The sequence below is a fragment of the Chelonia mydas genome, chromosome 24 (genome assembly GCF_015237465.2).
Source record: "Chelonia mydas isolate rCheMyd1 chromosome 24, rCheMyd1.pri.v2, whole genome shotgun sequence".
NCBI lineage: Eukaryota > Metazoa > Chordata > Testudines > Cheloniidae > Chelonia > Chelonia mydas.
In genome coordinates this window covers 2,344,352-2,368,953 of record NC_051264.2, presented here as the reverse complement: position 1 = coordinate 2,368,953, position 24,602 = coordinate 2,344,352, and the positions used below count along the sequence as shown (strand labels likewise).

The following is a 24,602-nucleotide window of genomic DNA, read 5'->3' as shown; positions in this document are numbered from 1 at the left end:
TGGCACCTTTGAGACTAAATAAATAAATTTGTTAGTCTCCAAGGTGCCACAAGTCCTCTTCCATGAATTGGATAAGTCCTACTTGACTCACTCTCTCTGTAATCTTTGAGATGACGTGTTTGCGTGTTAGTGATAGTTTTGATTTAGGAGTGAATCTTGCACATACACTCTGTGATTCCTAGCAGTGTTAAGGGGTTGGTTTGGTTCTTTTTCAATATCTTTTAGTCCATTATAAAGTTGCAGGAATTTGTTTCTTCAGGCTTAGAAGCTAAGGCTTGAATCAGATGTAGCTCACGAAAGCTTATGCTCAAATAAATTGGTTAGTCTCTAAGGTGCCACAAGTACTCCTTTTCTTTTTGTAAAATTAATATAATCCACAATTTGAGGGCATCTAATCCCAATAAAATAATACAACATCGTGGACACCTACAACTTTAATAAGCATGAAGTGCTTTGAAGTCCTTTGATTTGAGGAAGGCATCGAGCATAATATCATTACTAGATCAGATTAATGGGGATGTGATACTGATGTCAACAAGCACATTGAGGTGAAGGTTACACTCAAACCTTATGCTCACCATTGCTTCTGCACTTCATTGGACATTTACCATTCAAAGTTTTCTAATCTCCCAGTGCAGCATTAATGAGGTTAGTGGAATGAAAGCAGGAATGTATCTGGCCCACAAAGTTTTCAGATGAAAGAGAGCTGCAGGGTGTGATGTGCATGTCATACCATGTGGAGTTAGAAAGAAACTAATAGTCAAAAAGACTTTTAAAGGATGTCAAGGTCTCTCATGTCATTCCCTTAATCAGTAGAAGCATATTTATCTGAAAATATAGGTGCTCTCTTGGTGTAAATCAGCATAGTTGCTTCAACTTCAAAGAGGATCAGGGCTTTAAACTCAAAGGTAGACACTTCTGCTTCCTTCCCTGCAAAAAGAGCCCACTTTTGGGGATATATATTACACTTTAAACAACATTCTAGTTATGGCAGTAAAGTTTTCTACAAAATGACCTATGGCTGGTCGGACTTTATGTCAGATCTCATCCCACAGCCATCTCCTCCTTCACCAAGATGGCATAATGTCCATCTCTCCTGTGCTTCTTCCTGGGTTTTGTCAGTTGCATTAACGTACAAGACCTCAGTTTCTTGGCTGCTCATGGACGGAGAGATGGTTTCTGGTAGAGTACAGGTTATAATTAAAAACCTTTATACAAAAGAGCACTGCTTCCTTTCACTCCCCACCAGGCCTCCCCTTCAACAATGAGGATATCTGCTCTAGACAGCCCTTTGAAATGACATTGGTGCCAGAAGTGGAGGTCCAATTTTAGGTTAATTTTGAATGCCTGTGAGGTGAAGCTCACCCTTCGCAGAGGACCATCAGATGGATACATCTTCCATTAAAGTCCCTGATAAGATGTAGTTTGAAAGATTAAAGTGGAACTCAAGTTGTCCATAGGCATCATACTATACCCCTGTCAAAGGAGGACTTTCGGACTTAAGGTCCTGACAAGAAACACACTGAAGGTAATGGAATGATTCCCATTGATTACAAAGGGAACTGGATCTGACCCATTGGGGATGGAGGTGGTGAGAATGCAGAAAAATGGCTCCCTCCTTCCTACCAGATACAAAATGCAGTGCCCAATGCCCCTAACAATGACCTGCATGAATTGAAAGGACCAAAGGGGATATCTGTTCAGGACAGCCAGTTGTGCTATTGATGCAGCTCTGAATCACCTTGGCATGCATTCTCATTGCAGCACCAAGAAAGTCAGTGGAATGACATGAGGAATGCAGTTGACAGATACAATTTTAAGATGAAAGAAAGCTGAAGAGTGGAACGTGGATGTCACACCCTTTGAGGCTGGGATTAGCCCAATAATCACAAACCCTCAGGAAAACAGGTCCATCAAAAGGAGGATTTACCAAGGAGGTCAACTAATTAGGACCTCCTCCACAAAAGACTTCTCAGATCCTCCAGGCAGTCCTACAAACTGTATAAAACCACTCACAACTCAGGGCTCTTCTAAACGCTTCTCCAGACTTCATCTCCTCGTTGAACTGGGGAAGTCCAATAAGACTAAATGTCTTTCTAACCATAGAAATGCCACAATAGGGTCCATTTTCTTTTTTAAATGAATCTTGGATAGACTCTCTGTGAGATTTATCAGGGATGACGGTGTTTCTCCATTATAATCTTATGTAAAAAGAAAAGGAGTACTTGTGGCACCTTAGAGACTAACCAATTTATTTGAGCATAAGCTTTCGTGAGCTACAGCTCACTTCATCGGATGCATACTGTGGAAACTGCAGAAGACATTATATACACAGAGACCATGAAACAATACCTCCTCCCACCCCACTCTCCTGCTGGTAATAGCTTATCTAAAGTGATCACTCTCCTTACAATGTATATGATAATCAAGTTGGGCCATTTCCAGCACAAATCCAGGTTTTCCCACCCTCCGCCCCCCCCCCACACAAACTCACTCTCCTGCTGGTAATAGCCCATCCAAAGTGACCACTCTCTTTACAATGTGTATGATAATCAAGTTGGGCCATTTCCAGCACAAATCCAGGTTTTCTCACCCCCCCCCTTTTTCCAAAAACCACACACACAAACTCACTCTCCTGCTGGTAATAGCTTATCCAAAGTGACCACTCTCCTTACAATGTATATGAAAATCAAGGTGGGCCATTTCCAGCACAAATCCAGGTTTTCTCACCCCCCTCCCCCAAAACACACACACACAAACTCACTCTCCTGCTGGTAATAGCTTATCCAAAGTGACCACTCTCCCTACAATGTGCATGATAATCAAGGTGGGCCAATTCCAGCACAAATCCAGGTTTTCTCACCCCCCCACCTCCATACACACACAAACTCACTCTCCTGCTGGTAATAGCTCATCCAAACTGACCACTCTCCTTACAATGTGTATGATAATCAAGGTGGGCCATTTCCAGCATAAATCCAAGTTTAACCAGAACGTCTGAGGGGGGAGGGGGGAGGAAAAAACAAGGGGAAATAGGCTACCTTGCATAATGACTTAGCCACTCCCAGTCTCTATTTAAGCCTAAATTAATAGTATCCAATTTGCAAATGAATTCCAATTCAGCAGTTTCTCACTGGAGTCTGGATTTGAAGTTTTTTTGTTGTAAGATAGCGACCTTCATGTCTGTAATTGCGTGACCAGAGAGATTGAAGTGTTCTCCGACTGGTTTATGAATGTTATAATTCTTGACATCTGATTTGTGTCCATTTATTCTTTTACGTAGAGACTGTCCAGTTTGACCGATGTACATGGCAGAGGGGCATTGCTGGCACATGATGGCATATATCACATTGGTGGATGTGCAGGTGAACGAGCCTCTGATAGTGTGGCTGATGTTATTAGGCCCTGTGATGGTGTCCCCTGAAGAGATATGTGGGCACACTTGGCAACGGGCTTTGTTGCAAGGATAGGTTCCTGGGTTAGTGGTTCTGTTGTGTGGTATGTGGTTGTTGGTGAGTATTTGCTTCAGGTTGGGGGGCTGTCTGTAGGCAAGGACTGGCCTGTCTCCCAAGATTTGTGAGAGTGTTGGGTCATCCTTCAGGATAGGTTGTAGATCCTTAATGTACATTGGTCAAACTGGATTGGTCAAACTGGGGGATCGAATAATAGATCAGAGGAAGCCTCAGACAATCCATTTTGAAAGCTATTATTATACCTGTTTGTGAACGAAGGTCAGACAGGGAGTGATTGGGAAAGTCAAAAAAAGACACCAACAGTTGGGATTCTTCATGCCAAAAATTTACTCCAGCTCTTGAACCCCACTGGACACTTCCCGTCCGTGGCTTCCAGCTATGTCACTCACCTGAGAGTAACTCTTAGAAAGGCTCATTCTCGAATTTTTCTTAGTTTGTTCTCATGACTTTGGGGGGAATTTTTCCTTGAAACATCTTCTGATCTAAATGTGAAACATAATAAAAAATCAAGGGTTTTGCAATCCACTTTATTTGAAGGTGGTGGGTATTTACATTTGAGTAGATTTTAATTATCTCGTACCAAATTGAAGTGAATTGAATTATCTGGTACCACATCTGAATTAAATGTGGAGAGTTTTATTCCTGTACAACACATGAGCAAGCTTGAAATGTACACACTTGTAATTGGACAATTACTATCCTCATGTATAAAGAAGGCTGTGTCAAAGAGACGACTTAGCCTGTACCTCGTTTCACAAAGCTGAAAGAATTCATCACCATTGGGTCACTATGACCCATTAGAGACATGTGTTTCCAAGGAAAGAAAAAGTAGCACACACAGTGCAGTTGGCGACTTCGTCCCCATGGGTGACATGCTTTAAAGCAAGTTTTTGAAGCTTGAATTATATACTGTGATTTATAATGCTAACATACTCATGGGAAAGAATTTGACAGACTTTTAATTTCTTTGGAGAAGTGCTGTATTAATGTATAAAGGAGAGACAGTTAAAGTGGACCAAAATTAGCCAGTTTTTTTTTTTTAATCATTGATGCTTAGATCCATGGATGCACACATTTTTTAACAAGACATACTGCTAACCTTGTCTTCTAAAAGAGTGTCACAGGGATGGAGCACGTGCTTAGCCCGTGGCAGGAGGAGTCAGAAGTATTGGATTGTATTTCTGTTTCTGCAACTCAAACCCGTGCAACCTTCACCTCAATGTGCTTCTTTTTTCTCTACCTAGAAATCAGGGATAGTAAAGATGTTAAGACTGGAAATTGTTCAGCGTTCTTAGAACTCAAGATTTCAAAGCACCTAAGAACAGTCATTGGTGTTTTATAAATGCAAAGAGTTGTATCCTTAGAATATTATTAAATTGTTTTGGGATTAGAAGCCTCTGCATTGACTAGTAGAGTCACTTGAAAAAAAAATAGAGGCCAAGGTCTCTTGTGTTATTCCTTTAATCAGGTCATGATTCAAAGCCAAAGAATTTGGGGATATTGCATTTTCATTCAAATGTAGTTTTGCATTTGGTATTTTAAAAATTATTTTATAGGAAAATGAAGGTGCTCTCATGGTGGAAATCAGCACAGTTGCTTCAACTTCAAAGCAATTCTGGGCCTTAAAATCAAAGGAAGATATTTCTGCCTTCTTCCCTGGATACCGAAAGTACTCCTAGAGATATAGTTTACACTTAAAACAACATTCTGGTTCTTGCAGGATTTTTTTCAGCAATACGGCCCAAAGCTGGTCAGATTTATGTCATATCTCATCCCACAGCACTCTCCTCCTTTACCAAGAATCCATGATTTCAACCTCTCCTGGGCTTCTTCCAGGGCTCAGTCAGCTGCATTATCTTGCAAGACCTCAGTTTCTTGTCAGCTCAGTCATAGAGAGATGGTTTCTGATAGAGTACAGGTTCCACAACTTAACTCAAAACCTTCCTATAGAAGAGCACTGCTTCCTTTCACTCCCTACCGTCCCTTCCCTTGACCTTGAGCAAATCAGCTCTAGGCATCCCTTTGAGACAGCATTGGTGACACAAGTGGAGGTCCAATGTTAGGTCACATTTTAATCACTGGAGGTTGAAATTCACTCCTGGGCAGAGAATCATCACAAAGGCTCGTACTATACTTAAGTCCTTGCGAAGACGTAGTTTGAAAGTTTAAAGTAGAACTAAAGCTGTCCATAGTCATTATTCGATCCCCCTGCCAAAGGGTGAATTTGAGACTTAAGGTCATGACAGGAAACGCACTGAAGGCAAAGGAATATTTCCAATTGATTACAAAGGGAATTGGATCTGAGATGGGGATGGAGGTTGTGAGAATGCAGAAAAATAGCTCTCTGCTTCCAAGCAGGTTTATAATGAAATGTCCAGTGCCCCTAAGAATGACCAGTATGAACAGAAAGGACCAAAGGGGATATCTGTTCAGGACAGCCAGTTGTGCTACTGATGCAATTCTGAATCACCTTGACATGCATTCTCATTGCACCACCAAAAAAGTCACTGGAATGACACAAGCAATGCAGACTGCAACGTGCATTATTAGGATTAGTCCAATAATCCCAAACCCTGAGAAAACAGCAGGTTCAAAAGGAGCATTTACCGAGGCATTATACTTTGTTTGGTAACTAATTAGGACTTCCTGTACCAAATGCAACGCAGATCCTCCAGGCAGTCCTAAAAACTGTATAAAAGGATTCACTGCTCAGGTCTCTTCTAAACGCTTCTTTGGACTTCATCTCCTCGGTGAACTGGGTAAGTCCAATTGGACTCAATCTCTTTCCAACACAAGAGCTGTCACAGTAGGGTCCATTTTCATTTTAAGCCTAACTCTTGTACATACTCTCTGTATTTTTATTAGGGACGAGGGTGTTTCTCCATTATCGTCTTTTGTAGTTATTCACTTGCAAGTACTGGTGGATCCATGATTTGACGCCATAGGTGGGGATTTTAGGAGCACCATATGCAATTGGGAAACATATTTCCGATTAACTGGAAATAGAATTAGGGCATTTAAATCTTTAAAGTAACATTAGAAAGTCCCTTAGCCATTTTTCTCTTGGATAGATTAGGAAGAAACTTCGCCACCTTAGGCCATAAATGACCAATTCAGGGGTCTTCTTTATTCTGAAGTAGCTGTTACTCCTTACTTTTGGAGCCAGGAGAATTATAAAGCTGACAGCTGGTCTGATTCAGTCTAGCAATTCCTACCTTCCTATGATCAGAAATGCCCATTGAAGGTTCTTATACTCAGATGGTATAATTTATTGTCGCTCCATGGATGTCGGTGGACCTGAACCCATTTTACCAGAGCTGAGGATCTTGTCCTTAGTGATTTATTTGGAGAATGGAAAAAATTCTGTTCCTTCCTTAGCAAGTATTGGTGACTCCCAGGGTTTGGAAAAGCAAAGAGTCACACTCTGACACTGGACTCTACTGGTTTGCATGCGGAGGTTGAATCCTCAAAGGAAAGGAAAAGATCAGCATTATCCCAGCCAAGTTCTCTTTGAGAAATGTCTACAATGGACGCAGCATCCCAGGTATCCTTCAAAGAAATAATTACATTTATTCCAGGCGGTGTTTTTAGACAGGTCACTGAGAGGGCTTCAAAGGGGACAATTGGGAGAGTAAGTGTAGTGTGAGTGGATAAGAGCCAAAGAAAGAGGAAATAGGAACAAATATATAGCCAAAAATATAGGAGCTAAGTCCACTCCTCCTGTCTCTCTCGGGCCCCACATAGACCTCACTACTACAGTAACTGAGGTTTGAGTCTTTCTTCCACTGATACGAGTACCTTCTCTTTACCCTATTCCCTGTTGTGTGTTTCAGGTTTACCTGCATCACAGAAAGATGTCTTGCTCCAGCCTGTGCTATCCAGAATGCGGGGTGGCCCGGCCCAGTCCAGTTTCCGGCAGCTTCAATGAGCCGTGCGTTAGGCAGTGCCCTGACTCTGAAGTGGTCATTAGACCATCACCCGTTGTTGTAACCATCCCAGGACCAATTCTCAGCAATTTCCCTCAGCAGAGTGAAGTGGCAGCTGTAGGAGCACCTGTGGTCGGAGCCGGCTATGGGGGCTCATTTGGTCTGGGGGGATTGTACGGCTATGGAGGCCGTTACGGCGGACTGTATGGTTTAGGAGGATTAGGTGGTTATGGGGGCCATTATGGTTACGCGGGATTGTGTGGTTATGGGGGCCGTTATGGTTACGGGGGATTGAGTGGTTATGGGGGTCGTTATGGTAGACTGTGTGGTTACGGGGGAGGTTACGGTTATGGAGGATTATCCGGTTCCGGGGTATCTTGCCATAGGTACCTGAGTGGAAGCTGTACACCATGTTAAACCTTGCAGGAATATCAATGGTAAAAAAAAAGACCAGGAAATGAAGAACAAGCAACAGATTCAGAGGGAGATTTCAGAAGCGCTGTGCAGGCATGGCTCCACTTGGATTCAACGCGAGCTGTGTCTGCTCAGCGCCTTTGTCTCCTAGACCCATTTCTAATGTTATGCTTATAAACTTTTTCTGCCAGTGCTTTCCCAACCACGTGCTTAGTCTCTTAGTCACATGTGGACTCATTCTGAATTACACTCAGGCTGTTTGCTCTAACCCCGCAGTGCGAAGGAAACAGGGGCTTTAGGACAGGCATCAGTTGTATTTATTATCACTCGAATTTGTTTGTCCAACTCTGCACCTGCGAAAAAGGAAAAACAACATCTTGCCTCAAATGCATCGCAAGGAAGCGGGTGATCGGTCGCAGCCCCTCTGGAAACACGTGAAATACCTTCTTTCTATTGTGTATTATTTCTTTCTGTAACTGTGTATTGCAAATTTCATTCACATTAAAAACTATGCTGCATCGTAATATCGGTCTTCTGGTTTTCCTTGTTCCTCCCTCCTTGTTTAAAAATCCTGCTGCATGAAATTCATCCCTGTAGAGCAGGCAGCACCAGACACCTCTCAAGTTGCAACTTTCGAAGGCATGGAGTGACAAGAGAGTAAAGCCCTTTAAGTGGTTCGTAGCGATGTGGAAGCTTTTGGTGCTATTAAAAGATCACCACTGTAGAGTTTGACAATCAAGTCTGTTTGCCACCATTTTTAATTCCTTGTTTCACCATGGTCTGTCACAACGTAACGAAAACACAATAAAAGCTGAAGATCAAAAAGTGTCTACGTTATGCAGCTGCTGTTAGAAAGTTAAAAGGCTGAAAGAAACGTTCCATATTCCTGGGTAGGAGAGAACCTAGCCTGATTCTCCTTGACAATAAAGTCTTGTGACACTCCTCTGGCATTGGAAAGAGGCAGGAAAGTCACTACAAATGTAGGTCACATATACCTTAAGGCCCTGCTGCCTTTGCACTTTACAGAGTGGTGTAAAAACCCATAGCGCAGTACAGAATCAGGCCCGCTGTGTTGATAATAGTGGAAGCACATAGCCAGGAAGGCATTAGAAGACCCATCCTGTGAATTATGGGAAACATTCGGCATGTTTGCAGAGGTGCTGATTAAGTGGAGCTCTTTTGTTATTTCACAAAGAGTTCGATGTACTCAGCACTTCTCAAAGACAGGCCTATGCGCTAAACCATCAATCTGTATCTTGCTGTTCATTTCCTGGTTCTTCCCTTTTCTTTGCATATGCCTACTGGGTTTAACAGAGCCCAATGTTTCCATTAAGGTATCCATGGCCCCATCACCATCCCCGCAACACTATATTCCTCCCACAACCATAAAGTGCCTTGTAACCACAGAATCTCTCCTAACCATATGAATCCCGATAGCCATGTCATGTCGCAGAACCACAGGGACCCCCCAGCTACATAAACCTCCATAATGCTATAAGGTTCTGTCACTACATAGGGCCCCATCACCACCTCCAGTGTCAGCTGCTGCTGAAGATCCCACTGTGCTTTCCTGAGGGAAAGAACTGAGCATTGGTCCTGAGAAGATCATGACAAAGGGTGGGTGGTTGGATCAGCACTGTGGGCTCAGGGCACTACCTTAAGTAAGGCTTGTTGAAGCTGTCCACACATGCTTTGTGGAAAGTCTCTCCACACATTTGTGAAACAAGACATCTTTCTGCAGTGGAGATAAATCTGAGACACGCAGCAGACAAGAGAGTAAATTTAAGGTGCATGGATAAGTGGAATAAAAATGTTTATATTGAGCTCCTAATTCAATTGAGATCACAAAGACACTTAAAGAGAGAGACAAAAGGAGAGAGAAAGCAAGAAAGCAAGAAAGAAAGACCTACCCACTATTTCGAATTTTTGTGACTTTCTTTGTCCTAAATAACCCTGTCTCTAAGCACTATATAATTTCTATCACTAATGCACGCAATTATTGGTCCATTAAAAATTATAACACGGAACTTGACTGGGATAGCATTAGCAATGCCATTTTCCTTGTTAGGATGTTAGGAGTTCAGGTCAGCCTCAGAATGTGCTGCTTTGGTGTGTAAACCTCAGTGTGTCACCAACACTTGCTGATCAACGAAGGGAAGTGTTTGGCTTCTTTTTAAAATAAAAAACCCCCACTAAACCCCACTTCCTCAGCTGGTGTAAATGTGCCCTGTTCCACTGATTTCACTGGAGCTACACTAAGTGAGACCAGATGAGTAACTGCACCTATAATCACTTGTGCATATGAGATGGTAGCAACTGCCATGCAGGAAGAGAAGAGTGGCCCATCCAGTACAATATCATGTCTCAATGAGTGTCACTTACCAGCTGCATCAGAAGAAAGCAGAAGAAGAACGAATTAAGCCTCTATGGAGGAAACTTAGAATCATAGAATCATAGAATATCAGGGTTGGAAGGGACCTCAGGAGGTATCTAGTCCAACCCCCTGCTCAAAGCAGGACCAATCCCCAACTAAATCATCCCAGCCAGGGCTTTGTCAAGCCTGACCTTAAAAACTTCTAAGGAAGGAGATTCTACCACCTCCCTAGGTAACACATTCCAGTGTTTCACCACCCTCTTGGTGAAAAAGTTTTTCCTAATATCCAACCTAAACCTCCCCCACTGCAACTTGAGACCATTACTCCTTGTCCTGTCCTCTTCTACCACTGAGAATAGTCTAGAACCATCCTCTCTGGAACCACCTCTCAGGTAGTTGAAAGCAGCTATCAAATCCCCCCTCATTCTTCTCTTCTGCAGACTAAACAATCCCAGTTCCCTCAGCCTCTCCTCATAAGTCATGTGTTCCAGACCCCTAATCATTTTTGTTGCCCTTCGCTGGACTCTCTCCAATTTATCCACATCCTTCTTGTAGTGTGGGGCCCAAAACTGGACACAGTACTCCAGATGAGGCCTCACCAATGTCGAATAGAGGGGAACGATCACGTCCCTTGATCAGCTTGCTATGCCCCTACTTATACATCCCAAAATGCCATTGGCCTTCTTGGCAACAAGGGCACACTGCTGACTCATATCCAGCTTCTCGTCCACTGTCACCCCTAGGTCCTTTTCCGCAGAACTGCTGCCTAGCCATTCGGTCCCTAGTCTGTAGCGGTGCATTGGGTTCTTCCGTCCTAAGTGCAGAACCCTGCACTTATCCTTATTGAACCTCATCAGATTTCTTTTGGCCCAATCCTCCAATTTGTCTAGGGCCCTCTGTATCCTATCCCTGCCCTCCAGCGTATCTACCACTCCTCCTAGTTTAGTATCATCTGCAAATTTGCTGAGGGTGCAATCCACACCATCCTCCAGATCATTTATGAAGATATTGAACAAAACCGGCCCCAGGACCGACCCCTGGGGCACTCCACTTGACACCAGCTGCCAACTAGACATGGAGCTATTGATCACTACCCGTTGTGCCCGACAATCTAGCCAACTTTCTACCTACCTTATAGTGCATTCATCCAGCCCATACTTCTTTAACTTGCTGACAAGAATACTGTGGGAGACCGCGTCAAAAGCTTTGCTAAAGCTTTGCTACTTCTACTGCTTTCCCTTCATCCACAGAACCAGTGATCTCATCATAGAGGGCGATTAGATTAGTCAGGCATGGCCTTCCCTCGGTGAATCCATGCTGACTGTTCCTGATCACTTTCCTCTCATGTAAGTGCTTCAGGATGATTGGGGAGTTTCTTCCAAGACCCTAAATTAAAAATTGGGGGTGAGAATTTTCAGAGCTACCCAAGGGATGTGACTGCCCAAGTTCCTCAGATAGTGAGTCGAATACGACTTATCCTTTCACAGAGAAGGATTAGTTAGAAAAGTGGTTGGAAGAATTCTGAGTCATGGGTGTTTTTATGTGGTTTCATGGACTGCCCCAGGGAATTCAGAGGCCCTGTGCTCCTGAGGGCCTAATTAGTTGCAAAACAAACTTTGCATAATGCCTTGAATTGATGTATTTTTTTTCCTCTGTGGTTCTGATGATTAGTTTGTTCCTAACTCCACATGGCGTGACATGCACCTTACACCATACAACTCTTTCATCTGAAAACTTTAGGGGTCAGCTACATTCCTGTTTTCATTCAACTGACTTCGCTGATGCTGCTATGGGATATTTGGAACCCTAAAATGGTAACTGTCCAGTGTAACAGAGAAGCCACGATGAGTAATGGCGTATTATTGGGTTTTATTTCTGACTGTCCAGTGTAATAGAGAAGCCACGGTGAGTAATGGCGTATTATTGGGTTTTATTTCTGACTGTCCAGTGTAATAGAGAAGCCACGGTGAGTAATGGTGTATTATTGGGTTTTATTTCTGACTCTGCCACATGCTCCTGATGCTTCACCTCAATGTGCTTGTTCACCTCCACATAAATCTGATCTAATATTGACATTATGCTCAATGACCATAGCCTTCCTCAGATCAAGGACTTCAAAGTATATCTCACTCATTAAAGTTGCATGTGTCCACTATGTTGCATTATTTTAACGGGAGAATATTTTTCCTGGGAGTAGATGCCCCAGAAGGTATGGATTAGTTAATTTTACAAATTCATGTTTAGGTTTCTGATGTCATTCCCATAGAGAGTTCACAAGTCCTAGCCTCCGAATTTGGGGCTCTTTGATTTTCATTCAAAAAAGCTTTTCATTTCCCTTTCTTTAACAAACTTTCCTTTGTGAAGCTCAAGGGGCAGATGCTGAGCCAGGGTACGTCAGCGAAGTTCCATACACTTCAATTGAGGGAAGGCATTGACACTGCTCAGGTTAGAAGAAGTGGCACTGGGGGTGTATTTTCTACTTTACAGATCATTCTAATTACGGCTGAAAAGCTTTCTGCAGAATTGCCCTAGGTTGGTCAGACTTGGAATTAATCCAGTCTCCTCTCACAGAAAGTTGACCACAGAAGAAGTACTCCTTAACTCTGTCTGTTTTGTGCTTTTCCTTTTCTTCACAAGCTGAATTCTCTTACAGGGCCCAATTCTCTTGGCTGCTCATGGACGGAGATGTAGTAGCTGATGTTTCCCACACATTTCACCACGTTGGATCTGAGCAGTTGCAGGTGGAAGTGTAGAGTGCGCACGGACAGATGGACTCCACACAAGGTTTCTTCTAACCTATGCTGAGCAAAGTACCCTTCTTCAGTTTGAAGCTGATGGAGCTGTGCTCAACATCTACCCTAAAACATTAAAATAGATATAAAAGGGAAATGCAAAGGTGCATTGAATGAAAGTCAAAGAGCCACAGTTTCAGAGGATGAGAACCACAGCTCAATACTGGAATGATATCTGAGACCTTGACACACATTTTTAAAGTGAATCTAATCTTAAATGTTGGAACATCTAATCCCAAAACAATCCCATCTAAATACCATAAAGTAATTATTACTATAACAATACATCACTTTGGCCATATAAAACTTAATGAGTGGTTGTTAAGTGCTTTGAAATGTTTAAATCAGAGGAAGCTTCAGACAATCCACCGTGAAAGTTATCATTATCCCTGTTTGCCACAGAGGTGAACGGAGGCATGTTAAAGTGAAGGTCAGACAGGGAGTGATCGGCAGAATCAGAAGAAAAACTCCAATATAGTTGTCCCTACTCCTGCCAAATAACAAACTTCATCTCCTGAACCTTACTGGACACTTACCGTTCATGGCTTCCAAATATGTCACTCAACTGAGAGTAATTGTTAGAGAGGCTCAGTCTGGAATTTTCTTTTGAGTTTGTTTGGATGATTTTTTGGAGAACATTAGGGTGAAATATCTTCTGATCTAAGTGTGAACAATGATCAGCTTTCGAGAGTCTTGCAATGCGCTTTAAATCCCTTTATTTGAAGGTATTTGCTTAGTGGTTGGTATTTCCATTTGAGCAGACTTAAATTATCTGGTACCATCATTTTTTCCCATTTGAATTCTATATTGAGAGTTTTATTTCTACACTGCACATGGACAAGCTTGAAATGTACACACTTGTAATTCCTTTGATCAATTATTATCCTCATGGATAAAGAAGGCTATGTTAAAGAGACGACCCACCCTGTACCTCGTTTCACAAATCTGAAAGAATTCATTACCATTGGGTCACGATGACCCATTCGAGAGAAGTTTTTCCAATGAAAGAAAAAGGAGAAAACACAGTGAGGTTGGTGACTTCATCCCAATGGGTGCTATGTGTTAAAGCAAGTTTTTGATGCTTGAATGATATACTATGATTTGCAATGCTACCACAGCCAAGGAAAAGATAGAAATTGAGAGCCTTGTAATTCCTCTGGAGAAGTGTTGTCCTCAAGTATAAAGAAGAAACAATTAAAGTGTATCAAACGTTAGTCATTTTTTCATTGTTGATGCTTAGATCCAAGGATGCACACATTTTTTAGCAAGAGATATTACTAATGTCATCTTGTAACAGCGTGTTACAGGGGTGAACCTCGAACTTACTCTGTGTTACGAGGAGTCAGAACTATTGGGTTGTATTTCTGTTTCTGGAACTGACCCCCGTGTGACCTTCACCTCCACGTGCCTCTTGTTCTATGCCAAAAAAACAAGGATAGTAAGGTTGTCACGGGTGGAAGTTTTCCAGCGTTCTCAGAACTCAAGATTCCAAAGCACCTGACAAACACGTATTGGTGTTTCACACATAAAAAGGGTTGTATTCTTAGAAGATTAATAAATTGTTCCTGGGATTAGACGCCTCTGCAATGAGTAATAGAGTCACTTAAAAAAAAATAGAGGCCACGGGCTCTCATGTCATTCCTTTAATCAGGTCATGATTCAAAGCCAAAGAATTTGGGGATATTTCATTTTCATTCTAATGTAATTTTGCATTTGGTGTATTTATAGGAAAACGAAGGGGCTCCCTTGGCGTTAATCCGCAGAGTTGCTTCAAACTGAAAGAGGTGCAGGGCCTTAAAGTCAAAGGAAGACATTTCTGCCTTCTTCCCTGGATATAGAATGCACTCCTAGAGATATATTTTACACTTAAAACAACATTCTGGTTCTTGCAGGAATGTTTTATGCAACATAACCGGTGGCTGGTGGGACTCTATGTCAAATCACAGCCAACAGCCCTTTCCTCCTTCAGCCATAATCCATTATTTCCATCTCTCCTGGGCTTCTTCCAGGGCTTAGTCAGTCCATTATCTTGCAAGACCTCAGTTTCTTGTCAGCTCACTCATAGAGAGATGGAACTACAGGCCAGTCAGCCACACCTCAGTCCCTGGAAAAATCATGGAGCAGGTCCTCAAGGAATCAATTCTGAAGCACTTAGAGGAGAGGAAAGTGATCAGGAACAGTCAGCATGGTTTCACCAAGGGCAAGTCATGCCTGACTAATCTAATTGCCTTGTATGACGAGATAACTGGCCCTGTGGATGAGGGGAAAGCGGTGGACATGTTGTTCCTTGACTTTAGCAAAGCTTTTGACACGGTCTCCCAAAGTATTCTTGCCAGCAAGTTAAAGAAGTATGGGCTGGAGGGTGGTGAAACACTGGACTGCGTTACCTAGGGAGGTGGTGGAATCTCCTTCCTTAGATATTTTTAAGGTCAGGCTTGACAAAGCCTTCGCTGGGATGATTTAGTTGGGGATTTGTCCTGCTTTGAGCAGGGGGTTGGACTAGATGACCACCTGAGGTCCCTTCCAACCCTGATATTCTATGATTCTATGGTTTCTAGCAGAGTACAAATTTAAAGATTTAACTGAAAACTTTTCTAGAAAAGAGCACTGCTTCCTTTAACTCCCCCCTATCCCTTCCATGGACCCATGAGTAAATCTGGTCTAGGAAACCCTTTGAGATAGCATTGGTGACACAAGTGGCGGTCCTATGTTAGGTCAAGGTTTAATCATCGTAAGGTGAAATTCACCTCTGGGCAGAGGGCCAACACAAAGGCCCATGCTGCACTGAAGTCCCTACTCAGAGGTGGTTTGAAAGTTTAAAGTGGGGCTAAAATTGTCCATAGGCATCGTACTATCCCCCTGCCAAAAGGTGAATTTGAGACTTAAGGTCATGACAGGAAAGACACTGAAGGCAATGGAATGATTCCGATTGTTTTCAAAGGGAATTGGATCTGACCCGTTGGGGATGGAGCTTGTGAGAAAGCAGAAAAATGGATCTTTGCTTCCTGGCAAATTTATCATGAACTGTAGAATGCCCCTGACAATGACCAGCATGAACTGAAAGGACCAAAGGGGATATCTGTTCAGGACAGCCAGTTATGCTACTGATGCAGCTCTGAATCACCTTGACATGCATGCTCATTGCAGCACCAAGAGAGTCACTGGAATGATACTAGAAATGCAGATTGCAACGTGCATCTCACTCCCTTTGAGGCTGAGATTAGCCCACTACTCCCAAACCCTGAGAAAACAGCTCCATCAAAAGAAGGATTTACCGAGGCATGCAACTTTGTTTGGTAACTAATTGGGACTTCCTGTACCAAACGCATCACAGATCCTCCAGGCAGTCCTAGACACTGTATAAAAGCGCTCACAACTCAGGGTCCTTCTAAACACTTCTCCACACTTCAGCTCCTCGGTCAATTGGGTAAGTCCAATTGGAATCAAACTCTTTCTAACATCAAGAGGTGTCACAGTAGGATCCATTTCCATTTAAGACTGAATCTTGCATGTACTCTCTGTGATTTTTATCAGGGATGAGAGCGTTGTTCCATACATAATTATCTTGTGTAGATAATCAGTTGCTGGTTGTGGTGGATCCATGATTTGAAGCCAAAGATGGGGATTTTAGGAGCACCATATGCAACTGAGAAACATATTTCCTAATAACTGGAAATTGATTTCGGGCATTTAAATCTTCCTAAAGTAATTTTAGAAAGTTTCTTAGCCATTTTTCGCTTGGCTAGATTAGGAAGAAACTTTCCCAGTTTATTCCATACATGGCCAATTTAGGGGTCTTCTACTTTATTTGGAAGTAGCCGTTACTCCTCACTATTGGAGGCAGGAGAATTATTAAGCTGACAACTGGTGTGATCCAGTCTAGCAATTCCAACGTTCCTATGAGCAGAAATACCCATTTGAAGATTCTTATACTCAGATGGTGTAATTTATTGTTGCTCCATAGAAGTCAGTGGACCTGAACCCATTTTACCAGAGCTGAGGATCTTGTCCTTAGTGATTTATTTGAAGAAAAGAAAAGTTTCTGTTTATTCATCCGCAAGTATTCATGACTCCCAAGGTTTAGAAAGCCAAAGAGCCACATTCTGACACCGGACTCAACTGGTTTGAATGCAGAGGTTGAATCCTCAGAGGAAAGCAAATGATAGCAGTATCCCAGCCATGTTCTCTTTGAGCAATGTCTATAATGGACACCGAATCCCGGGGGTCCGTCAATGAAATAGTTACTCTTACTTGTTTTTCAGACAAAGTCATTGAGAAGGGTTCAAAGGGGCCCGTTGGGAGGGAAGTTTACTGTGAGTGGATAAGAGGCATAAGAAGAGGAAATAGGGACCAATACGCAGCCACAAACATAGGGACTAAATCCACTCCTTCTCTCTCTTGGGCCCCACAGCGACATCACTGCAATAGTAACCGAGTTTTGAGTCCTTTCTTCCACTGACACTAGTACCTTTTCTTTACTCTATTCCCTGTCAACCTCTGGAACTCCTTGCCAGAGGCTGTTGTGAAGGCCAGTACTATAACAGGGTTCAAGAGGGAGCTAGATAGATTCATGAAAGATAGGTCCATCAATGGCTATGAGCCAGGATGGGCAGGAGTGGTGTCCTCTGTTTTCCAGAAGCTGGGATGGGGTGACAGGGCATGGATCACTTGATGATAACCTGGTCTTTCCCTTTGGGGCACCTCCCATTGGCCACTGTCAGAGGACATGATACTGGGCTTGATGGACCTTTGATCTGACCCCGTATGGCCATTCTTATCTTCTTATGTTTTGTTGTGTGTTTCAGGATTGCACACAGAAAGATGTCTTGCTCCAGCCTGTGCTATCCAGAATGCAGGGTGGCCCGGCCCAGTCCAGTTTCTGGCAGCTGGAACGAGCCATGTGTTAGGCAGTGCCCTGACTCTGAAGTGGTCATCAGACCATCACCCATTGTCGTGACCATCCCGGGACCAATTCTCAGCACTTTCCCTCAGCAGAGTGAAGTGGCAGCTGTAGGAGCACCTGTGGTCGGAGCCGGCTATGGGGGTTCATTCGGTTTGGGGGGATTGTACGGCTATGGAGGCCGTTACGGAGGATTGTATGGTTACGGGGGATTAGGTGCTTATGGGGGCCGTTATGGTTACGGGGGATTGAGTAGTTACGGGGGCCGTTATGGTGGACTGTGAGGTTACGGGGGATTGTATGGTTATGTGGGTGGTTTCAGGGGATTGTGTGGTTACGGGGGCCATTATGGTTACGGGGGATTGAGTGGTTGCGGGGGCCCTTATGGCAGACTGTGCGGTTATGGGGTCCGTTATGGTGGACTGTGCGGTTATGGGGGAGGTTACGGGGGATTGTGTGGTTACGGGGGAGGTTATGGTTATGGAGGATTATCCAGTTCCGGGGTATCTTGCCATAGGTACCTGAGTGGAAGCTGTAGGCATATGCAAAGAAAAAGGAAGAACCAGGAAATGAACAGCAAGATACAGATTGATGGTTTAGCGCATAGGCCTGTCTTTGAGAAGTGCTGAGTACATCGAACTCTTTGTGAAATAACAAAAGAGCTCCACTTAATCAGCACCTCTGCAAACATGCCGAATGTTTCCCATAATTCACAGGATGGGTCTTCTAATGCCTTCCTGGCTATGTGCTTCCACTATTATCAACACAGCGGGCCTGATTCTGTACTGCGCTATGGGTTTTTACACCACTCTGTAAAGTGCAAAGGCAGCAGGGCCTTAAGGTATATGTGACCTACATTTGTAGTGACTTTCCTGCCTCTTTCCAATGCCAGAGGAGTGTCACAAGACTTTATTGTCAAGGAGAATCAGGCTAGGTTCTCTCCTACCCAGGAATATGGAACGTTTCTTTCAGCCTTTTAACTTTCTAACAGCAGCTGCATAACGTAGACACTTTTTGATCTTCAGCTTTTATTGTGTTTTCGTTACGTTGTGACAGACCATGGTGAAACAAGGAATTAAAAATGGTGGCAAACAGACTTGATTGTCAAACTCTACAGTGGTGATCTTTTAATAGCACCAAAAGCTTCCACATCGCTACGAACCACTTAAAGGGCTTTACTCTCTTGTCACTCCATGCCTTCGAAAGTTGCAACTTGAGAGGTGTCTGGTGCTGCCTGCTCTACAGGGATGAATTTCATGCAGCAGGATTTTTAAACAAGGAGGGAGGAACAAGGAAAACCAGAAGACCGATATTACGATGCAGCATAGTTTTTAATGTGAATGAAATTTGCAATACACAGTTACAGAAAGAAATAATACACAATAGAAAGAAGGTATTTCACGTGTTTCCAGAGGGGCTGCGACCGATCACCCGCTTCCTTGCGATGCATTTGAGGCAAGATGTTGTTTTTCCTTTTTCGCAGGTGCAGAGTTGGACAAACAAATTCGAGTGATAATAAATACAACTGATGCCTGTCCTAAAGCCCCTGTTTCCTTCGCACTGCGGGGTTAGAGCAAACAGCCTGAGTGTAATTCAGAATGAGTCCACATGTGACTAAGAGACTAAGCACGTGGTTGGGAAAGCACTGGCAGAAAAAGTTTATAAGCATAACATTAGAAATGGGTCTAGGAGACAAAGGCGCTGAGCAGACACAGCTCGCGTTGAATCCAAGTGGAGCCATGCCTGCACAGCGCTTCTGAAATCTCCCTCTGAATCTGTTGCTTGTTCTTCATTTCCTGGTCTTTTTTTTTACCATTGATATTCCTGCAAGGTTTAACATGGTGTACAGCTTCCACTCAGGTACCTATGGCAAGATACCCCGGAACCGGATAATCCTCCATAACCGTAACCTCCCCCGTAACCACACAGTCTACCATAACGACCCCCATAACCACTCAATCCCCCGTAACCATAACGGCCCCCATAACCACACAATCCCGCGTAACCATAATGGCCCCCATAACCACCTAATCCTCCTAAACCATACAGTCCGCCGTAACGGCCTCCATAGCCGTACAATCCCCCCAGACCAAATGAGCCCCCATAGCCGGCTCCGACCACAGGTGCTCCTACAGCTGCCACTTCACTCTGCTGAGGGAAATTGCTGAGAATTGGTCCTGGGATGGTTACAACAACGGGTGATGGTCTAATGACCACTTCAGAGTCAGGGCACTGCCTAACGCACGGCTCATTGAAGCTGCCGGAAACTGGACTGGGCCGGGCCACCCCGCATTCTGGATAGTACAGGCTGGAGCAAGACATCTTTCTGTGATGCAGGTAAACCTGAAACACACAACAGGGAATAGGGTAAAGAGAAGGTACTCGTATCAGTGGAAGAAAGACTCAAACCTCAGTTACTGTAGTAGTGAGGTCTACGTGGGGCCCGAGAGAGACAGGAGGAGTGGACTTAGCTCCTATATTTTTGGCTATATATTTGTTCCTATTTCCTCTTTCTTTGGCTCTTATCCACTCACACTACACTTACTCTCCCAATTGTCCCCTTTGAAGCCCTCTCAGTGACCTGTCTAAAAACACCGCCTGGAATAAATGTAATTATTTCTTTGAAGGATACCTGGGATGCTGCGTCCATTGTAGACATTTCTCAAAGAGAACTTGGCTGGGATAATGCTGATCTTTTCCTTTCCTTTGAGGATTCAACCTCCGCATGCAAACCAGTAGAGTCCAGTGTCAGAGTGTGACTCTTTGCTTTTCCAAACCCTGGGAGTCACCAATACTTGCTAAGGAAGGAACAGAATTTTTTCCATTCTCCAAATAAATCACTAAGGACAAGATCCTCAGCTCTGGTAAAATGGGTTCAGGTCCACCGACATCCATGGAGCGACAATAAATTATACCATCTGAGTATAAGAACCTTCAATGGGCATTTCTGATCATAGGAAGGTAGGAATTGCTAGACTGAATCAGACCAGCTGTCAGCTTTATAATTCTCCTGGCTCCAAAAGTAAGGAGTAACAGCTACTTCAGAATAAAGAAGACCCCTGAATTGGTCATTTATGGCCTAAGGTGGCGAAGTTTCTTCCTAATCTATCCAAGAGAAAAATGGCTAAGGGACTTTCTAATGTTACTTTAAAGATTTAAATGCCCTAATTCTATTTCCAGTTAATCGGAAATATGTTTCCCAATTGCATATGGTGCTCCTAAAATCCCCACCTATGGCGTCAAATCATGGATCCACCAGTACTTGCAAGTGAATAACTACAAAAGACGATAATGGAGAAACACCCTCGTCCCTAATAAAAATACAGAGAGTATGTACAAGAGTTAGGCTTAAAATGAAAATGGACCCTACTGTGACAGCTCTTGTGTTGGAAAGAGATTGAGTCCAATTGGACTTACCCAGTTCACCGAGGAGATGAAGTCCAAAGAAGCGTTTAGAAGAGACCTGAGCAGTGAATCCTTTTATACAGTTTTTAGGACTGCCTGGAGGATCTGCGTTGCATTTGGTACAGGAAGTCCTAATTAGTTACCAAACAAAGTATAATGCCTCGGTAAATGCTCCTTTTGAACCTGCTGTTTTCTCAGGGTTTGGGATTATTGGACTAATCCTAATAATGCACGTTGCAGTCTGCATTGCTTGTGTCATTCCAGTGACTTTTTTGGTGGTGCAATGAGAATGCATGTCAAGGTGATTCAGAATTGCATCAGTAGCACAACTGGCTGTCCTGAACAGATATCCCCTTTGGTCCTTTCTGTTCATACTGGTCATTCTTAGGGGCACTGGACATTTCATTATAAACCTGCTTGGAAGCAGAGAGCTATTTTTCTGCATTCTCACAACCTCCATCCCCATCTCAGATCCAATTCCCTTTGTAATCAATTGGAAATATTCCTTTGCCTTCAGTGCGTTTCCTGTCATGACCTTAAGTCTCAAATTCACCCTTTGGCAGGGGGATCGAATAATGACTATGGACAGCTTTAGTTCTACTTTAAACTTTCAAACTACGTCTTCGCAAGGACTTAAGTATAGTACGAGCCTTTGTGATGATTCTCTGCCCAGGAGTGAATTTCAACCTCCAGTGATTAAAATGTGACCTAACATTGGACCTCCACTTGTGTCACCAATGCTGTCTCAAAGGGATGCCTAGAGCTGATTTGCTCAAGGTCAAGGGAAGGGACGGTAGGGAGTGAAAGGAAGCAGTGCTCTTCTATAGGAAGGTTTTGAGTTAAGTTGTGGAACCTGTACTCTATCAGAAACCATCTCTCTATGACTGAGCTGACAAGAAACTGAGGTCTTGCAAGATAATGCAGCTGACTGAGCCCTGGAAGAAGCCCAGGAGAGGTTGAAATCATGGATTCTTGGTAAAGGAGGAGAGTGCTGTGGGATGAGATATGACATAAAATCTGACCAGCTTTGGGCCGTATTGCTGAAAAAAATCCTGCAAGAACCAGAATGTTGTTTTAAGTGTAAACTATATCTCTAGGAGTGCTTTCGGTATCCAGGGAAGAAGGCAGAAATATCTTCCTTTGATTTTAAGGCCCAGAATTGCTTTGAAGTTGAAGCAACTGTGCTGATTTCCACCATGAGAGCACCTTCATTTTCCTATAAAATAATTTTTAAAATACCAAATGCAAAACTACATTTGAATGAAAATGCAATATCCCCAAATTCTTTGGCTTTGAATCATGACCTGATTAAAGGAATAACACAAGAGACCTTGGCCTCTATTTTTTTTTCAAGTGACTCTACTAGTCAATGCAGAGGCTTCTAATCCCAAAACAATTTAATAATATTCTAAGGATACAACTCTTTGCATTTATAAAACACCAATGACTGTTCTTAGGTGCTTTGAAATCTTGAGTTCTAAGAACGCTGAACAATTTCCAGTCTTAACATCCTTACTATCCCTGATTTCTAGGTAGAGAAAAAAGAAGCACATTGAGGTGAAGGTTGCACGGGTTTGAGTTGCAGAAACAGAAATACAATCCAATACTTCTGACTCCTCCTGCCACGGGCTAAGCACGTGCTCCATCCCTGTGACACTCTTTTAGAAGACAAGGTTAGCAGTATGTCTTGTTAAAAAATGTGTGCATCCATGGATCTAAGCATCAATGATTAAAAAAAAAAAACTGGCTAATTTTGGTCCACTTTAACTGTCTCTCCTTTATACATTAATACAGCACTCCTCCAAAGAAATTAAAAGTCTGTCAAATTCTTTCCCATGAGTATGTTAGCATTATAAATCACAGTATATAATTCAAGCTTCAAAAACTTGCTTTAAGGCATGTCACCTATGGGGACGAAGTCGCCAACTGCACTGTGTGTGCTACTTTTTCTTTCCTTGGAAACACATGTCTCTAGTGGGTCATAGTGACCCAATGGTGATGAATTCTTTCAGCTTTGTGAAACGAGGTACAGGCTAAGTCGTCTCTTTGACACAGCCTTCTTTATACATGAGGATAGTAATTGTCCAATTACAAGTGTGTACATTTCAAGCTTGCTCATGTGTTGTACAGGAATAAAACTCTCCACATTTAATTCAGATGTGGTACCAGATAATTCAATTCACTTCAATTTGGTACGAGATAATTAAAATCTACTCAAATGTAAATACCCACCACCTTCAAATAAAGTGGATTGCAAAACCCTTGATTTTTTATTATGTTTCACATTTAGATCAGAAGATGTTTCAAGGAAAAATTCCCCCCAAAGTCATGAGAACAAACTAAGAAAAATTCGAGAATGAGCCTTTCTAAGAGTTACTCTCAGGTGAGTGACATAGCTGGAAGCCACGGACGGGAAGTGTCCAGTGGGGTTCAAGAGCTGGAGTAAATTTTTGGCATGAAGAGTCCCGACTGTTGGTGTCTTTTTTTGACTTTCCCAATCACTCCCTGTCTGACCTTCTTTCACAAACAGGTATAATAATAGCTTTCAAAATGGATTGTCTGAGGCTTCCTCTGATCTAAGCATTTCAAAGCACTTCACAACCGCTTGTTAAGTTTTATACTGCCAAAGTGATGTATTATTATAGTAGTAATAACATTTACTTGGATTAGATTTTCCAATACTAAAGATTAGATTCGCTTTTAAAATGTATGTCAAGGTCTCAGATGTCATTCCAGTACTCATTTGTGATTCTCAGACTCTGAAATCGGACTCTTTGATTTTCATTCAATGCACCTTTGCATTTCCATTTTATATCTATTTTACAGTTTAAGGGTGGATGTTGAGCCCATGTGTACCAGCATAGCTCCGTCAGCTTCAAACTGAAGACAGGCACTTTATCCAGGCTAGCTTAGAGAAAACCTTGTGTGGAGTGTATCTGTCTGAGCATACTGGGCACTTTCAACCGCAACTGCTCAGATCCAATGTACAGTGAAACGAGTGGGAAACATTAGCTACTGTATCTCTGTCCATGAGCAGCCAAGAGAATTGGGTCCTGTAAGAGAATTCAGCTTGTAAAGAAAAGGAAGAAGCGTAAAACAGACAGAGTTAAGGAGTACTTCTTCGGTGGTCAAATTGCTGTGAGAGGAGATTGGATTCATTCTAAATCTGACCAACCAAGGGCATTCTGCCAGACCCTTCTCCAGAGTAAGATTTTCATCTATAATTAGAATGTTTGAAAATGGAAAATATACCCCTGACAGGATTTCTTCTAACCTGAGCAGTGTCAATTTCTCCGCTCAGTTTTAAGGCACAGAATG

The 24,602-nt window shown here is 42.8% G+C and overlaps 3 protein-coding genes across 3 annotated transcripts; 2 read left to right on the top strand and 1 right to left on the bottom strand.

Annotated features, from left to right (window-relative positions):
- The first annotated feature begins 6,211 nt into the window (after nt 1–6,211).
- Nucleotides 6,212–8,324, top strand: LOC119564119 (scale keratin-like). Its single transcript, XM_037882922.2, has 2 exons — nt 6,212–6,232; nt 7,307–8,324. The coding sequence occupies exon 2, from the start codon at nt 7,328–7,330 to the stop codon at nt 7,814–7,816; it is 489 nt and encodes a 162-aa protein (XP_037738850.1). The 5' UTR covers nt 6,212–6,232; nt 7,307–7,327; the 3' UTR covers nt 7,817–8,324.
- A 9,476-nt stretch (nt 8,325–17,800) lies between these two features.
- Nucleotides 17,801–18,508, top strand: LOC114022563 (claw keratin-like). The gene is made up of 2 exons (XM_043535571.1): nt 17,801–18,122; nt 18,201–18,508. The coding sequence occupies exons 1-2, from the start codon at nt 17,801–17,803 to the stop codon at nt 18,506–18,508; spliced, it is 630 nt and encodes a 209-aa protein (XP_043391506.1).
- A 696-nt stretch (nt 18,509–19,204) lies between these two features.
- On the bottom strand, nt 19,205–20,216 carry LOC119564147 (scale keratin-like). Its single transcript, XM_037883014.2, has one exon. It carries the CDS (start codon nt 20,199–20,201, stop codon nt 19,713–19,715), a length of 489 nt encoding a protein of 162 aa, XP_037738942.1. The 5' UTR covers nt 20,202–20,216; the 3' UTR covers nt 19,205–19,712.
- Between the last annotated feature and the right edge of the window lie 4,386 nt (nt 20,217–24,602).

Excerpts from the sequence above, each read along its gene's own strand:
- LOC119564119 (XM_037882922.2), top strand. The coding sequence starts at position 7,328 with ATGTCTTGCTCCAGCCTGTGCTATCCAGAATGCGGGGTGGCCCGGCCC.
- LOC119564147 (XM_037883014.2), bottom strand. The coding sequence starts at position 20,201 with ATGTCTTGCTCCAGCCTGTACTATCCAGAATGCGGGGTGGCCCGGCCC.
- LOC114022563 (XM_043535571.1), top strand. The coding sequence starts at position 17,801 with ATGTCTTGCTCCAGCCTGTGCTATCCAGAATGCAGGGTGGCCCGGCCC. Across the intron at positions 18,123-18,200 it reads TGGGGGCCGTTATGGTTACG|GGGGATTGTGTGGTTACGGG; the intron begins GGGGATTGAGTA and ends TGGGTGGTTTCA.